The 17,984-nt window shown below is 32.5% G+C and overlaps 1 protein-coding gene and 2 pseudogenes across 3 annotated transcripts; 2 read left to right on the top strand and 1 right to left on the bottom strand.

The window, feature by feature from the left end:
- The first annotated feature begins 4,481 nt into the window (after positions 1-4,481).
- Positions 4,482-8,073, top strand: LOC114262165 (monooxygenase 1-like). Its single transcript, XM_082905627.1, has 4 exons — positions 4,482-4,702; positions 4,823-4,969; positions 7,468-7,518; positions 7,739-8,073. Exons 1-4 carry the CDS (start codon positions 4,506-4,508, stop codon positions 7,917-7,919), a joined length of 576 nt encoding a protein of 191 aa, XP_082761753.1. The 5' UTR covers positions 4,482-4,505; the 3' UTR covers positions 7,920-8,073.
- Positions 8,074-10,132: 2,059 nt separating this feature from the next.
- Positions 10,133-16,791, bottom strand: LOC114263543 (uncharacterized; annotated as a pseudogene). The gene is made up of 13 exons (XR_014350273.1): positions 16,787-16,791; positions 16,099-16,137; positions 15,660-15,732; positions 13,518-13,625; positions 12,967-13,137; positions 12,314-12,883; positions 11,994-12,166; positions 11,798-11,903; positions 11,575-11,713; positions 11,274-11,487; positions 11,052-11,146; positions 10,599-10,706; positions 10,133-10,328 (listed from the first exon to the last, which is right to left on the bottom strand). The product of XR_014350273.1 is annotated as an uncharacterized LOC114263543 (transcript).
- A 189-nt stretch (positions 16,792-16,980) lies between these two features.
- On the top strand, positions 16,981-17,726 carry LOC145806931 (monooxygenase 1 pseudogene; annotated as a pseudogene). The gene is made up of 2 exons (XR_014350272.1): positions 16,981-17,005; positions 17,063-17,726. The product of XR_014350272.1 is annotated as a monooxygenase 1 pseudogene (transcript).
- The last annotated feature ends 258 nt before the right edge of the window (positions 17,727-17,984 follow it).

Raw genomic sequence — 17,984 nt, 5'->3', positions numbered from 1 at the left:
AGTAAAAATAAATTTTAAGAAATTTCGGCCGAATGATTATACCATAAAAATCTAGTTATTTGATTCGTAGACAATATTAAGTTTCTACCGTGTCCGGAGTTTATAATAAAATAAGAGATTATACAAAACAAAAACTTTTCCATGAAATTCTAATAATTTAATTCGCAGAGTATTATAAGCATATACCGTGTCGAAGTTAACAGTAAATCAAAGAATTATATGGAATAATTATTTTTTAAAATAAATAAACTAATCAATCAAAATAATTTAATATTAAAAATCATAAATAAATTATAAATATTTATATAAAAAAAAACGATTGAAGTTTTACACCAATTTTAATAAAAAAAAAAATTTAAAACACCATAGAAATAAATTAAAACAATATGTAAAGTTTTCTCGGAATGTTCCCTCGTTCAGCTCTTATCTATCTATTTAATGGTTCAAGGTAGGTAGTAATTCTTCTCAAGGATGAGATCATTCTTCCAATGAACTTCTTGCCTTTCATCATTCAACCAATTAGATTAGGAAAATTCTAATATATATATATATATTTTTAAAAAGGTTTATTATATATATTTTTAATTATGTCATTTTTTCTTTAGTTATGATTAATTTTTTTTAATTTAGATATTATTTTAGTTACAATTCATGAATTTTTCAATTATGACTCGTGTTATATTTAGTTATAATATTTTTTTTTTATTTATGACTCAAAAAATTTAAATTATATTATTATTTTTTTAATTATAAGATGCATATGGTATACATATTTTCAAGAATTTTCACAATAATCCCAGAATATAAACCCGTGATATTTTATAATATTGTAATTAACGAATAAAGTAAATCTGTGAGGTATTGTACTGAGTAATTAAGAAACAAAATGATAATAATAATAATTAATTAAAAAATACCAACACATACACCATGATATTCCCATCAGATTAACATCATGCCACCATTCATCCAATAACCTTTGAAACCATAACATCCAACAAATAGAATCCAATTCACTATGTTTGGTTTTTGTTTTACATTTATATATTTTTTATTTTTACTGATTTTTTTTTTAATTTTTAGACATACCTAACATAAATGCATTAAAAAAATATAATATTTATAATTTTTTTTAAAAAAAATCACTAAATACCAAAAATATAAAATAAATAACAAAAATTCAGTATATTTTTTGTATTTTTGTGTATCTATTAATTTTTTAATATATTTTTTCACAAATATTTTACTATTTAAATACATCTACCTCTCTTAGGGTTTCTCTTGAACGTGCCGCTCGAGGTGGGAGAGGAGGGCTTTGACTTCCAGCCACCTCTCTCCTCCCTTCTATTCCTCTTTTTCTTTCATTTTCTTTGTCCTGTTTGGATCAATAAACTTCGGGAGCCTAGTCTTCTCATCTTTTCCCTCCATGTGAGGTGCTTTCCCCTCTTGGTGGAATCTTTACTCTTCATCTCTTTTTCTTCTTCTTTCTGACTTCCTCAACCAGGACCTCACCAGATCTGTCAAATTGTGCTCTACGATCCTTCTCATCCAAATCCATCGAATCCGCCACTTTCCTCCATCCCGCTGGTATGGATCTACTCCAGAGACGGAACCAGGATTTCATTATCGGAAGGGCCAAAAGAAAATAATTTTTGTCACCATATACACAAAACATACATGTACATATAATATTATATAAATAAATTACATATACATAAAAAAAATTTAAATACCATAGAAGAAATTTCTAATAAAATGAAGAAGTTTTTTTTGGTGTAAAATAGAAAAAGAATTCAAAATGAAAGAAGAATGACATATATATTTTTTTTATACTAGGAGCCATTTTATGTATAAAATGATATATATATTTTCAAAATTCAATGGCAAACAATAATTTTCAGAAATAGGGGGCTATGGCCCTCATAGTCTTCTCCTAGTTCCGTCCCTGATCTACTCCAAATCTACCATTGATCTAGTTTTTGGGTGGGTTACCATTGATCTAGTTTGAGGTTGTGTTTGTGATTTTTTGTTTTTGTTTGTATTTTGAGTCCATCATGATCTATCCTCTGCTTGCAGGACGAGCACAAGCACAAGCACATGTTGTGCAACTAGATATTCTTCAAAGATTTACTCGTGTGTTGTTTGTTTTCATTTTTCCTTTACTTGGTATAAGTTTATCTTTTAGATAGATTCCTCTTTAGCTACTCTACTGGATACTTTTATTTTGATAAAAAATAAAAATAAAAATTTACATCTAAAAATATAAAAAGAAAATTCTTACAATTTTAAAAATATTTATTAAAATTAAAAAAATTAATTTCTAAAAAATTAAATCCAAGAAATTAAAATGAAACACAGTATGAGCACAAGCACAAGCACATGTTGTGCAACTAGATATTCTTCATAGATTTACTCATGTGTATTGTTTGTTTTCATTTTTCCTTTACTTGGTAAGTATATCTTTTAGATAGATTCCTCTTTAGCTACTCTACTGGATATTTCTATTTTGATAAAAAATAAAAATAAAAAATTTACATCTAAAAATATAAAAAGAAAATTCTTACAATTTTAAAAATATTTATTAAAAATAAAAAAATTAATTGCTAAAAAATTAAATCCAAGAAATTAAAACGAAACGCACATGCCTCTTCGAAACCATATCATCCAACAAATAGAATCCAATTGTTTTGCTTCGCACGTGAATCACTTCTTTTCAATTGGCCATGACACGTTGGTTGCTGCTGAATAGAGTTTGGGTTCAATTTGACTTATTTTTCTTCATTTTTTTCTTAAATTATCAATTAGCCTCAATCTTCATCTCAATTTCAAATTATTGTTTAAAAAGTAAAATTAAATGATTTAATTCATAGATAAAAATAAAATGAGAGAATTGATTTAATAAAAATGTATTAGTGATTACATAGAATAAAATAAGTATACGTTTTTAACCATGCATCAAAATGCCATGATGTCTATCCTATGTACCCTATTATAAAAATATGTAATTTTATTATAAAATAAAATTTTGTAATATCAATCACGAAATGTGTAAACTCGCTATAAATTAGCATAACAAAAATATTCAAAAATTTGTCAATTTATGACAAGATTACGTATTTTTGTAATTAATGTTTCAAAATTTAATAATAAAATTACACATTTTTATAATAAAATGCATATAATATACGCTATTTGGGATGTATACCATAACATTTCCCTTTAATGAGAGGGAGCTCAATTATTAGACTCGTAAAAAAAAAAAAAAAATCATTGTTTTATTGTCTAAAATTTTAATTTTTCAAATATTTAATTACATAAAATCTCATTTTTTATGTCTAATTTGAGATTTCCAAAAATCCTAATCCGATACTGATTTTAATTTAGCAAATTTATAATTTAATTTTTGTAATTTTAATTTTATCAATCTAAATACATTTTTAATTACGTTTAAAATTTTTTAAAAAAAAAATTCATTTGTGATGTATAATCTCGTATGGGTCTAGCTACTTTGGACTGAAGAGTGATGTTGGGTCGCAGTAGGCCCAACTCCAGACCTATCTTAATAATCTAGTAAAATTTGTAGAGTTCGTTGAGTGTATTATTTTTAAAAAAACTCGCCAGATATCAATAACCATTTGATCAACTTACATATGCGTTTGCGATTTATTTTTAAAACCATAATTACTCTTGAAACAAATGCAATTTGTTCAAATGGCTATCGATATCTAACAACGCGATTTTTTTTAGGAATAATGTACTTAACAAACTCTACATATTGAACTGTTTGAATTATCGAAATAGATCCAAAATTGAGCCCACCATGGCCTAACAACATCATTTAATTTGATTTCGGACTAGCAAGAATGTGACGATTTCATATTACAGAAATGTTAAAAATTACAAAAAATTTACCAAATTTTTTATTAAATATCTCACATGTATAAGATCCATACAATATAATATATAAGTCTTATATGAGTATGTAAGATATTTGATAAAAAATTTAATAAAACTTAGGGTTGGTTTGGGATGTCCTAAAAAAGTGCACTTTTTGACTTATTGGTGGGTTTGGGTTGAGTTGTGTTGGGTTTGATGTGATGTGTTAGAGAGGTGATGTGATTTAAATAAGATGATGTGACTTAAATAAGATAGTGACTTTTTGACTTTTTGACTTATTTAGTACATGCCAAACTAGCCCTTAGTCTGTAACATTACTTTTTTGTATTATAACCTCTTTTGACAATTAAATTAAAAACCAATTTATTATCTTTTTTTTAAATTACATCATTTTTTAAAAAATTTACACATTAGTTTTAAAAAAAATTAAAACACCAATTTTTAATTTACATCCCAAAATCGACCTGTGTCGTGATGTGCTTAAATGGATGAATCTGGGGGAAAGTGTAACCTGAATGAAGACAACTCCAGCATGTGTTATTTTTTTTAAAGAAAAAATGTTAACCGACCAAATGATTATTTAATAAAATAATGCGAGGATTAAATGGATGAACAATTTCAACTCAGGAAACAGAGGGATTTGGATCATCTGTATTCTGTCCATATTTCAACTCCATTCTCAGAGAGAGAGAGAGAGAGAGAGAGAGATGGATAGGAGAGAAGTGAAGGACGAAGAAGAAGAGCATGAGATTGTGATAGTCGGCGGTGGGATTTGCGGTCTTGCCACTGCCCTTGCTCTACACAGGTTGCTCTTTTTTTTTTTTTTTTTTTAAATGGTAAATGGAGATGTATTGTGATATTTAATGAGGAAATTGATTAATAAAAAAACAAAAAATGAACACAAAAATGCTATTGAAAAGTGCAGGAAGGGTGTGAGAAGTGTGGTTTTGGAAAAATCAGAGACTTTGAGGGCAACTGGTGCAGCTATTGCGATCTTGGATAATGGTTGGCTTGCTCTTCATCAGCTTGGCCTCGCTTCTCTTCTCAGACAATCTTCTCTTCCTCTTCAGCGGTATATATATATATATATATATATATATATATATATATATTCACACACTATATGTTTGAATTTTCCATGTGTGTTTGAAATTCATAGTTATAAGGATTGGGCTTCCTCCCTGTCCAAATCTCGACCGGAGGCTGCTATCTACGGGCTTGATTTTGATTTTAATGATTCGAACCCATCATCTTATTAGATTTAGATTTTGCGTGTATGTAGATTAGGTTCATATGATATTCGTAGGCAATTAATTTTATCGAATTGGTCTCTAAAAAAATTAACGGTGAATGTGTTTTAAAAATAAATTATCTATTTTTGTGATAAAATAAACGGATTATCTAATTTTTTTTTTATATAACAAAATGAATAGTTCAGATTATTGTAACGGACCATGATAGCTCTGTGAGTCCTTACAATATCCTTTTGGACCGGAGAGAAACCCATCCTAATAATATATATACATACCCCAGTAATGATGTTTGTAGTTTTTATTTATGAATTATTGTGTTGTATTTGTTATAATTTGGTTACAACCGAAAATGGTTTTTATTATACCTTTATGTGGTATTTGGTTATCACTTATTAAATTTTTGATAATAACTTCCTTACGAAAATGAATCACCCATAGAATAGATATACAAATTTACATCTTTTTTTCGCCCTACCACATACTGATTGATAAGTCAATGATTTACTTTGTGTTTTTATATTCCGCATATAAGGATCCCAGAAGTGTTATTCATTAGAGAAATGCTATTCCCATTTCAATTTTTTATAAATGCTCTAAAAGAAAGAAAAGAGTGATGGAGGACATGAACAAAATAGAGGACCGAAAAATAAAATTATATGATTATTATTTATTATGACTTGGATAACTCCAACATGGAGCCTTATGCAAAAGCTTATTATCTTATCAATGAAGTAAAAGCGAGATTTATGTTAAAATAATATCACAGTCAACAACCTCCAATTTTGATGGGAACTTTTTCTGATTTTCCATGATTATTTTTTTTGTTTTGTTTTATGCAATTTTTATTTATTTTGTAACTTTGACTTAAATTAGTAGTTAGTGAATGGTGGTTGATAGGTAGTGAAAAACGAGTTACAAATACAATGACAATACTATACTGCTTGAGCACCTTTGCTATTTTAGCATAATAAATATTAACGAATGGAGCAACTCATAACAAGTCTGTTTATGTGCACTTTTACTGTGATAAAATAACTCCTAAAAAAAAAATTTTCTACACCTTTGGAAATGCTCTTAGGTATGAAGCTTAAAGCAACACATTGGGTATGGAGATCCAAGTTTTGTATTGGGGAGCACCAAAATGATGCTCTTAGGTATGAAGCTTAAAGCAACACATTGGGTATGGAGATCCAAGTTTTGTATTGGGGAGCACCAAAATGATGAAAACATAAAACAAAAAACAAAAAGAAAAACAAAGAATAGTAGTACCTTGGTTTTCTCTCACCTTAGTTAAAAATTATATAAGGCTATGAGTAGCAAAATGCAAGTGAGAAAATTTTGAGCAACGCTACATGCATAGAATAAATGCAGAAAATTAGAGCAATAATGCATGCATAGAATAAATGCACAAAAGCATTAATGTGTGTTGGATTCATTTTAGAAGTGGTCCCCACCATACAAGATTTGAATATGGACCAACAATTAAATTTTTGCTCAATTTTCAGTGGACATATCTCTTCTGAAAAATTATTATGCAAACATATTCTTTGTAATTTATTTTTGTTTTTTCTCGAGTGTGTATTTTACATGAATGATTACATAGGTCCTTGAACTACTGGTAGAATTTAATAAAAAAATTTATGCCTAGAGCCAAAATATTAATTACCATTTGATCGCCTAGCTAGGCCGATGCAAGTAACTCAAAAGCTCAAATTGGTTTTGTGGTAGTTCAATTTTGAATAAGAACATAAGCTTGCAATTTTCAATCTCTTTTGTAATTCTTACATTACAACTAAATAATTATGGAATAGGAGGTGATCACACCATAACACGGTGCACCCTCCTGTGTCCAATTGATCCTCTTGGAGTGGTGACAAACCTCTCATGTGGGAACTTGTTTGGTAGTTACAGGTTCATTTCAATTTGAATTCTATTGGATAAAACACTTGGAAAAGAGTTGCATCCTATTCTATCACACATAACAACTCTCAAAAAGAGTTGTGTCTCTGACGAATGGGTGTGTGGACATTTAAACGGGATGCCTTGGTGAGTTATTTATATCACAAACAGAAATGCTAGGTGCACGGAATTAGAAGACAGAACAGTGTTCTAGCGTTTATGTATCACAAATTTCCTCTACTCTCCGATGAGTTTCTGCATGCAACATACACCCTTGCGGGGATTGTGGAACCTTTAAAAAATCGAAACACAGATAATTGTGAAGCAAATTTCAAATTATTGCAAAGTAGTTTATGGTTAATGCATGTTTCCAGGCATATATACTACTTCTAACTATATGGCCATTGCATAAGTATAGGGCTCGAGAGGTATGGCTTGATAAGGGTTCAACCAAAGAAACATCATTTGGGTAAGCTCAAATGTTTAATTCTCCTTTTCTTTATTTATTTATTTTATTTTTCTGAATCAGGGTGTTTTTCAATTGGGGGTTCTAATTTATAAATTAATAAGCCCAAAGTTAATGAGGATATTTGGGACTTAATTACACAAAAGGGATGGAATAAATCCAATTAAATATACTTTAATAAATGCCAAAACAGAAAAATTTTAGCCAGCTTTTGTTATGATAGGCATGGTGAAGCTCGATGCTTGAAGCGGAGTGACCTTATCAATACACTAGCAGATGCTTTGCCACCACATACAATACATTTTGGGTGCCACATAGTAGGTGTTAAGCTGGATCCTTTAACTTTCAATCCAATTCTCCAACTGCTTGATGGCAGGTGTATTGTTGCCAAGGTAATTAATTAATGTTCATCATCGATCTTCACTCCGTTGCTTTTATATGGCAATTGTGTACAATAACTTACTCTGTAACCAATTTATTATGCATGCACATGCACGTGATCAGCATTATGATCCATCTATTAAGTTATTGAAAATTGTGTTGTACTGCAAACACCCATAGCTAGCCCTTTTATTTTATCCATGTCCTCCAAAGCTTTTATTGAGGAAGGACCTTTAAAAATTATTGAAATTAGTTTCCTGTGTGTTGGTTGGAATAATTTCCTTTACAATACTTAGTAACATCAATTTCTAACTTCATGCGACATGGGAGATGTCTCTTCCTCGTGAAGTCAAACAAATAATGTTGTAATATATATATATATATATATATATGATAGCAAGAAATTGCATATTGGGGTATGAAGAACTCTCTAGAAAACATGTGTTTTTCTAGCTTGTTTAGGTTGCTACTTGTAGCCGGATCGACAAAAAAGAGCTATTATTACATAATTTTAACAATGTCATCCATACAGATTGTAATCTTGTGCCTTAGTCAATAGGGGCATTTGAGTAATAGACTGAGATCGTCAAAACAATCAGGTATTTGTATTCATACACCGAAATACACATACAAGCTTGAAGGCTTCATTTAGTTTGTGATAAATCGATTGAATCAATCTCTATTCATTATTCAACCCAACCATTTGAATAAATTTAGGCTCAAAGCTTGAGAACCTTTTTAAAAGAGCAAGATAAGCATATCTCAAACACAAGAGATGAACTTTTATGCTGTGTTTGGTTGGGAGATTTGGAAAGAGAAAGGGAAGAGGAAGGTGAAATATGAATAAAAATATATTTACATTTCACCTAGTTTCAACACCTTTTCCCTTTCCGTTTCCAAATTTCTTTCCAAATCCCTTAGCCAAACACAACATAAAGAGGAAAAATATAAATTGTGTAAGCAAATGTTTAAATCACTTAATCTCAAGGGGTTTGGCTTAGTGGATGAAGAAAGCAACCAAAGGGCTTACCACCCAACAGGTCACAAGTTCAAAACCCACGAAGGCCAAACATCCAAACCTTGAGGCCATTGGAGGTTTGCCCGGTTTTTAACTTCAAGGCCTCGGGATTTAGGCTAAGTTTGGCATCTTCAAAAAAAAGTCAAAAAGTCATTATCATATTTAACTCACATCATCTTATTTAAATCACATCATCTCTCTACCACATCACTTTAAACCCAATTCATATTTCATAAAAAGTCAAAAAGTGCATGTATTTAGAATATCCCAAATAACCCCTTAGTCGAGGTGTGCATAAACTGGCTTGGACACTTGGATATAAAAAAAAAAAAAAAATTTGTTTAAATCACTTTATTTCTCATGCACACTCTTTTCTTTTATAGATAAATTGCCTGGTCCATTAATTCATCAGGTGCACCTAACAAATCAACATGTGAATTTGACTTACCAGCTAATTTTAGTTTTAAGAAGATGAAACACTAATATTGACAGTAGTGAACTAAAAACAATTTGAGAGGAAAGTTACTAATCTTGCAGGTTTTGATTGGATGTGATGGAGCAAATTCGGTAGTAGCTGACTTCCTCGAGTTAAAACCCCCAAAAGCATTTCCCCTATCTGCTGTGAGAGGTTTGACGAAGTATCCAAGTGGTCATGCATTTGCCCATGAATTTGTCCGAATGAGGAGGAAAAACATTATGGTAGGAAGAGTTCCAATTGATGATAAGTCAGTCAACTGGATGGTGGGTCAACAATCCACTCCTAAAGGTAATAGTATATTCTAAGACATTTGATTTAATTTGCTAGTTGCTTTCTCTCACTGCAGAAAATTCAGCTTTTAGTGACGTTTAAAAAACGCCGCTAAAAGTGCCAAAAACGCCACCAATTCTTTTTGTGACGCTTAACACCAAACGCCGATGACGCGGCCGTCGCTATAGCTTTATGGCGTTTTAAAAACGTCGTGATATTAATATAGGCGGCGTCTCCTAAACGCACGCTGACGTCATTGACGATATTTAGCGACGTTTTTTGAAAAACGCCGTCATATCTTTTTAAACAAATATGACCATTAACATGTAAGGTTTCAGAGGCGTTTGTAAAAACGCCGTTATATCCTTTTTTTTTTTTTGGGAAATTGTACTAACTTTATTTGATTGAACTAAAAAAATATCTGTAATAACACTAATATAAAATAACAACTCCCATTCAAATAATTGTAATGAAGCATTAATTCACTTTCTCATTCAATTAATATCCAATCACCATTACCCACAAAATTAACATATCCAAAATCCAAAACGTTAACCACAAACTAACATATATCCAAAAATCATGTCTTAACATTAACCACAAACTAACATATATACAAAAATCATGTCTTAGCATTAAAGTTGTAGTCTTCACTGGTCTACATGCCTGCATCATAACATAAACTGTAATGAGATTCACCAAAATAAACACAAATTGAAGAATTCGTACCCAATACTTATAAATAGTACTTAAAACTTGAAGAAGCACTAACAAGAAGATTTTATCACATACCAAGAAGCACTAAATACATATAAAGAAAAAATAAAAATAAAAATAAAAATGCTTTTCAAATTTGAATCCAACCAAAAATCTGGGCCAATGTTGAATGCTTATTGTTGAATGCTTATTGTAACACAAGAAAGACTAGAAACTTACAGTTTGTAGCATCATCCTCATTCATTCCCAAGAAGAGAGAAGCATCTTGAATGCTTATTGTTGAATAAGCAGCTAGCAGTAGCTGAAACATCTTTGTGGTGTAAACATCTGCAAAAAAATGATCAAAAGATAATTTTGACAACAAAAAGTGCCATAAGGTAAAACTTCTCTCAATAGAGGAAGATAACAAGAGTCATTGCCTCTTAACTAATTCAGGACCCTATACATAAACAAAAAAACAAAGTAACAAACCCCCATCTCCACCTCTAAGGTTTCCCCACACACAACAATTACATCATTTAATCGGGGAATTGAAATATATGTTGGAGTATCTTGAGGCGTTCTTACAATATTAATCATTTCATGGTTGATAACATATCTCAACATGGCATATCTCATAATATACCCATGCATCATATCTATCTATTTATGGAGAGAGAGGAAACTACGTACCCTGTTTCCTTAAAAGAAAACTCCTTCAGTTTTCTAGCCAACTCAATTTCAGTAGCTGCAGCTCTAGGTACTATACAACTGTCCCTGCACATTGCCTAGCACAAAGATGCATAAAGCCACATTCAGATTAGCTTCTTAAGGTCCAGTAGAAACTGATGCAATACTTTTTATAAAAGATGACCTACCTAAAATAAGTATCGTAGATGTGTTGGACAGAATTACCTTGTATGTATTCACACCATCATCAACTGCTCTTTCAAGGTCATCTAATATACTGACAGTAATTCCCCAAGGAAAAAGGGTTGAGGATATAATCTCTAAGTCTATCTGTTGTATGTGGGACAGCCACCACCAATGCACAGACCACAGCAACTGTAGCTTCATGTGATCCATCTTCAAGAAAAGCATCCATTTGAACACGTATTTTGTCCACGATCTAGCAAGTATAAAATTTGATCAGCCAGATTCCTTGAATCTGCTTTATTAAAATGTCAATATCAGATCAACACCAAAAAATATATACCATGTCATTTTTAAAATGCTGTGCCACAGTTCCAAATGCGTCAATGCTTGCATATTTTACATTCAAGTTTTGGTCAGAGCCAAGAGTGACGAGCAGGCACAACATGAGTGGAAGCCACTTTAGCATCAATATATGGTACCTATCATGAGAAAGATAACAGAGAGTCACACACAATAGTAGAAGAGGTTGGAGATAACTACTCCAGGTAATTGAATACACTTACAATAACTTTCAACAGATTGGTGGCACTGATTTTCATATTTATATTGGAGCACACAACCATTTCCCACAAGATATTGAAAATCATATTATGATGTGCTTCATATGTGCTGCATTATGTAAAAGTTGAAAGTCAAATAATGAAATTCAAAACTAACCATAATCTCAATAATACCAAAATGATTTCACAAAATACCAACCAGAGGAAGCGGACAGAGTTTACAATCTCAGCATGGTGCTTCATTGGCTGACCCTCCTGCACTGCACTTTGAACTAACAGATTTCTCAAGTACTCTGTCAATTGTTCTTGTTTGCTTGGAGATCGTAACACCCCCGCCAATAGAAGTGGTAAGACACACAGAGTAGCAAGTCTCTGTCAATTGTTCTTGTTTGCTTGGAGATCCTAACACCCCCGCCAATCCCTGGAGAAAGTTTAATTATATTTCAGAGATGGATTATAATAAGTTGTCCCCTTATGGCAATACTAACAGGCTCTAAAGCATGAATGCTAGTAACTTACCATCTTTTCAGGAACTGGTTCAGTACCTGGACTGTCTGATTTTAGAAGTAGCCCATTATCTTCTGGTACTGGTTCACCATTGTGTTTCGAGACATGCTCAGCACTCTCAATAGCACCATTATTATCATTTGAACAACTTACTAATGTCTCTCTTGGTGCTGTATCGGATTTATCATTGGTGTCATCAGAGGTTTGATTTGCAAGTAATTGAGCACCCACAGTTTCTAGAACTCCAGATGTCATGTCAACTGGAGGTGCTATAGCACTATTTTCATGGAAATCAACAACTTCATCTTTTGTCTCTATAAACTTTGTTTCATGATCAATAGATTCCACAGATTCTGTCACAATAAATTTTCCAGCCTTTAAGCTTTCTATTTCCTTCTGCAGCAATTTTATTTCTTCCTTGTAGCTTTCTAAGGACTCTGATTGCGCATGTTCAATTTCACCAGCTACCAAATTCCATCCAGATCGAGAACCTTCAATGTGCATTTTTAGTGAAGTGATTTCAGCTCTGCAGTCATTGAGTTCCTTTCTTTGGCGTTCCAATGACTGTTTCAGATCTTGAACCTGAAAATCATAACAACAGCTATAATTCCCACAAATATATTATTGACAGGCTACAGAAGATACTCTTAATCAGAGAGAACTACCAGAATTTCCTTGTCTTTCAAATCCTTCTGCAGAGCTTCCAAGGATCTTGTCAACACCATAACTTGACCATCAGCCAAATCTTTGTTTTTCAGCAAAGACACTTTTTCTTTTTTGAGCTTATCATTTTCTTTTAGCAAAGACTCATTTGCTCGAAGCATCGCAATTTTTTCCTGCAGCATGGGTAAGCTGTCTCATATATGTTGCAGTTCAGCAACAAGAAGCAAGATTCAAATTATTATTTATAAAAAAAAAAAAAAAAAAAAAGAAATAAATAATTTAAAAAAAAAAAAAGAAAGAAAGAAAAGAAAGGAAAAGAAAACTTTGGTGAATAGTGATTATGAATCATTGAAACTGGTTGGGTATGAAAGCATCCTAGCCTTGACTAAAGAGGCCCGCTGAAACATTTACTTCATAAAAGCTGATCACTCATTGAGTTGGTTCCAAAGGAAATTAATGTCAGATGATCTATAAAGGGTTACTAATTCATCTGCAATTCCTTTGAGAATACACAAAAAACAACTTGCCTACCCCATTTGTGTTTTGGAAGTACCTCGGCAGCCTCTGCAGTGGATGAGAGGTACTGGTAATAGTAATGACGGAGCGCATCTGATACGCATGCAGATGAGGTCTCCCAAACATCTAGGTTCTGGTCAGTAACCTGCAGTTAAAGATATGAAAAGCTAAAACATAAGACCAGACCTGATTGAGTGATTCCTCGCATGTTCTTCAACTTGTCTTTTTCATTATTACATTTATGATCTTCTTACACCTCCAAAACATAAGACCAGACCTTATTAACCTTTGTTGTATTCTTAGAGATCCTATTTTGAAGCCCAAGCCAAATCACTCTTGGCATCACAAATTGCAAGACTAAAGTAACCTTGACAGTCCTGTTCAAAACCCATAGTAGCCCAAAACTTTGCATTCTCTTGCTTAATGTAACCATAAAATCAACCCTCATGCACCATTAAAATGCTGAAACTCCTTAGTTTCAACAACCTTCAAAGGCATAAATGAAATAATATGCAACCTAAATAAATCCCTGCACCGCTTCCCTATAATTTTGCAATGAAAGGTTGTAGGAGAGTGTTCATCATCACACTTGTCCTATATATCTACTAAATTTAACATCAAAATAATACTCCCTAATCCATGCTTGCATCAAAGAAATGTCTAGCAATTCCTAATTTCTAACCCATAAGGCAGCATTAAATTAAACCATTAAAATGATTGTAACAGACTTGTTCATATACGTGTCCACAAACGTGATAAAAACAAGCTTTCCCTCATGAGACTCAAGGTTATGCTAAGAAGGATCCTATGTCCGATTTAAGCATATTCAAAACACGATAACATTTTTTTGTTCATGTAGGTTTCAATTAATTTAAGGGACCTAAAGATTTCCAGGTCATGAACCAACTCCCAGAACCTGTAAGAACCTGTTAAAGATAATCTTTCATTACAATCGCACTGTAATATACTCCTTTCCTTTAATTACTTGTATCTGTCTTCTGAATCTGTCAACACTTCAAGATTGCTATGAACTCCCAACACTTTCTGTGAGCCCATAAAGCAAGGAAATTTATTGCCAAGAGAAATTATGGAAGAAAAAGGATCCAGCATCTATCCTTTTAAAAGCTATGGTGGATGCAAGCTGGGATTGGATTAGACATTGACTTATCTGTGTTGTTTAATTCTTCATTGAAACAAACACCCATGAATTTGAAAAAACAAATCTGTAGTAAAACTGGGGGCTAAGTGGATTCAGAACCTACAACAGAGTAAGAACCTTGCTTAATACTTTGTATACTTGAAACCTAAGGCATCTCCAATTCATAACACAAAACCTATATCAAATTTAAATTTGGATAAAAATCACTTAAAAAACCTCTCCACTCAAACTAATATCAATTTGAGTTTTACCCATTGTTTTTATCCTAATCAAGGGAAGACTCAAATGTTACTCAAAATTTTCAAGACCCTTTTGTAACTTCCAAATATACAACTCTGTCAGCACTGAAGATTTACTCAAATTTATACTTCAACCGGATTTTGTCCATTGGAGTGTTTCATCTATCTATCGATCTATCTATCTATCTATACTATTATAAAGAGAAGGCTCAACTTGGTGTTTGTCTCAATTTTTCGATTTTCCCAAAGTGTCCGTATATAGCAATTAGGTGGTTAGTTATGCCCTAAATTCAAGGTTTTTTATTTTTATTTTTTTCCAAATCTGTTCCCCTCTGATTTCAGAATTTGAATTCAATCATATAGTTTACAGTTTTATTTTTCTAAAATAAAATGACACCACTTCTAGTATCAAATAAAGCTTTTACTCAAATTAGAGTAAATTTTACAACTTGAGATCAAAACTCACCCAAATTTAAGCAAATTGGATACATCACATCAGTTAAAAAGTCATAAATTTTTTATACCTTTCAATCACATATTCATGGGGAGCACAGGTTATATAAAATAGAAATTTTTAGCAAACTAATCAATATTAAACATATTGCAATATAATGTAAACAGGGGAAAAGAATTCTACAATGTTGAATTGCAGCAGTAAGATGTACAATATGGTCAACTTAGCTATCACAAAAGGCTGGGACGATCATACAATATCAATTTGATGAAGATTAACAGTGGCACTATGGAACTTATTTAAAATCTGAAGATGAAAAGTAAAAACCTTAGATTGTTTCTGAACAAAATGTTCAAGGCGCAAGCTTAAGACCAAGGCTATCGAAGCACACTGTTTGAATCTGAAACCCAACCAAAGATCATTTCAGTTATATAAATAAGATACAAAGCACAATACACTGCATATGATAGGAAATCTATAACCTGTGCGTTTGCAGAAACTTCACCAAGATTATCTACTACTGCAAAACTTCGATGAACAACAGTATACAAATCCAAAAATGACAACATTTAGACTCCATGTAATAAGGTGAAAGCCAACTTTATGATTATCCAACAAATAAAATTCTGAACATCAGACTGCTCAGAATTAGAATTTATCTAGCGGGTAAATCAGCTGAAAACATTCATATCATATCATTAACAACTAAAAATCCTTGAGGAATAACAGCGAGCCAAATCGGTCCACCTAGGGCGCCAGGACCAACCGATAACAAGGCCGATCATGACAGCGAGCCAAATCGGGACTGAGGAGAGTAAAGCGTCAAGGAATGTCTCGGCGAGGCCTGGGCAGTGTAGAAAATAGATCAAATCGAAGAAGCTCTGCTCCATTATCGATCGGTGTCTATACAGATACGTGTATGTACATGAGAGAATCGATAAATATACATATATGTATATGTATATACAAAGTAGAAGAGATAAGAAGATGAGGTGCTAAGCCATGGAAGCTTGCATAGATGGTGGTGGCGGTGGAGCTTTGAAATTGAGAGAGAAGAGAAATCAAAATCGCTCTGAGATGAAATCAAAGATGAATCTCTGAGAGAGAGATCTAGAGAGAGAATCGAAATCGGGGTGGCAGTGCAGACCGATCTGAATCGAAATCGCGGTGGCGATGCAGATCGATCTGAAATCGGTGAATCTGTGAGATTTGAATCGGTGAATCTATGAAATCGGTGAATCGATGAATCTTGCTACCTCGCCGGTGTAGATGGCGGTGGAGGTAGAGCTTCGAAATTGGTGAATCTGTGAGATTTGAATGTGAGATTCAATGTTTAGAGAGGATTGAGAGAGAGGCGACGTGAGGATAAGGGTTAGAGAGGATTGAGAGGTCTGAAGACCTAAGGGTTTACAAAGGCTTTATTATCAGATTCAAAATAAGCGCGTGTGACGTACCGCATTTGAAGGCGTTTTTTAAACGCCTTTGATCATAAAACGGTGTCGTTTTAATTAAACAAATATGCGACGTTTTTAAAACGTCGTTAAATATTAATAAAAATGACGTTTAATAAAACGCCGTTAAAAAAATGTCGCCAAAACCCTTATTTCTTGTAGTGTCTGTGTGATTATAAATAGCATAGGATGTGCACATGTGCACAAGTCAGTCTACTGGCGGTATGCTTTATCTTTTTTTATTTTTTGTTTTTATGTTGTTTACCTGCACATGAACAGATGCCAGGGCTTTACAAAATCCTGACCTTATTATATAGTCAACCTTACCCTTAATCTATGGTTTCCCACCTGAAATTCAACAAATGATCGAAGACAGTGATGTAGAATCATTGTCTCTCACGCACCAGAGATATCGTGCTCCATGGGACTTGCTATTGGGAAAATTTCGAAAAGGAACAGTAACAGTAGTTGGGGATGCAATGCATGTTATGGGTCCATTCCTTAGACAAGGTGGTTCGGCAGGTTTGGAAGATGCTATTATTCTCGCTAGATGTTTGTATCAGAAACTTAGTGAAGTCCGTCAAATCCAAAGCCGAAGTCAGATGATGATGCATAAAGTTGCAGAAGCAATGGATCAGTATGTGAAAGAGCGGAGGATGAGGGTGGTGCGATTGTCGATGCGAACTTATCTCACTGGTTTGCTAGTGGGACCTTCATCAATGTTGGTGAAATTGGCTAGTATTGTTTTGATGGTTATTTTCTTTCGTAACCAAAATGATCATACTGCTTATGATTGTGGTCTCTTGTGATGTAGAAACTGTGCTATATAAGTTGTTTTTGTTGTTGTTTCTATTGCTGTTACTCTACTACAGTCCTTATTTATGTATGTATTGTGAAATCATTGTTCTACATTTAATTAAGTATTTCTGCAAATGTTTTGCTATATTTAGGTGTCGTTTGACAAACTTGGCTTTTTGGTTTTTTTAACTTTTTTAGCCTGAGACTTTTTTGTTCGTTTGGTTTTTTTGTTTGGCTTTTTTGCATTGAAATGACAAAATTGCCCTCCACTTGAAAATGATGCTTTTTTGACTTTTTATTTGTATATGGGTCAATTTGGTAATTTTGCATTAAAAGCGTCATTTTGTGATTTTGTAGCTTTTTTTTGGTCCATGTGCTTATTTAGTCCCAACTCAAAAACCAA

This window comes from Camellia sinensis, chromosome 14, assembly GCF_055761805.1.
Source record: "Camellia sinensis isolate YWXY chromosome 14, ASM5576180v1, whole genome shotgun sequence".
Lineage (NCBI taxonomy): Eukaryota > Viridiplantae > Streptophyta > Magnoliopsida > Ericales > Theaceae > Camellia > Camellia sinensis.
Note: the sequence above shows the minus strand (reverse complement) of the source record. Positions and strands in the feature narration are given on the sequence as shown.

What these genes read in the sequence shown, in the direction of transcription:
- LOC114262165 (XM_082905627.1), top strand. Translation starts at nt 4,506, where the DNA reads ATGAACAATTTCAACTCAGGAAACAGAGGGATTTGGATCATCTGTATT. An exon ending in ACTGCCCTTGCTCTACACAG is followed by an intron (nt 4,703 to 4,822) that starts GTTGCTCTTTTT and finishes TGAAAAGTGCAG; the next exon opens with GAAGGGTGTGAGAAGTGTGG. An exon ending in TCTTCTCTTCCTCTTCAGCG is followed by an intron (nt 4,970 to 7,467) that starts GTATATATATAT and finishes GCATAAGTATAG; the next exon opens with GGCTCGAGAGGTATGGCTTG.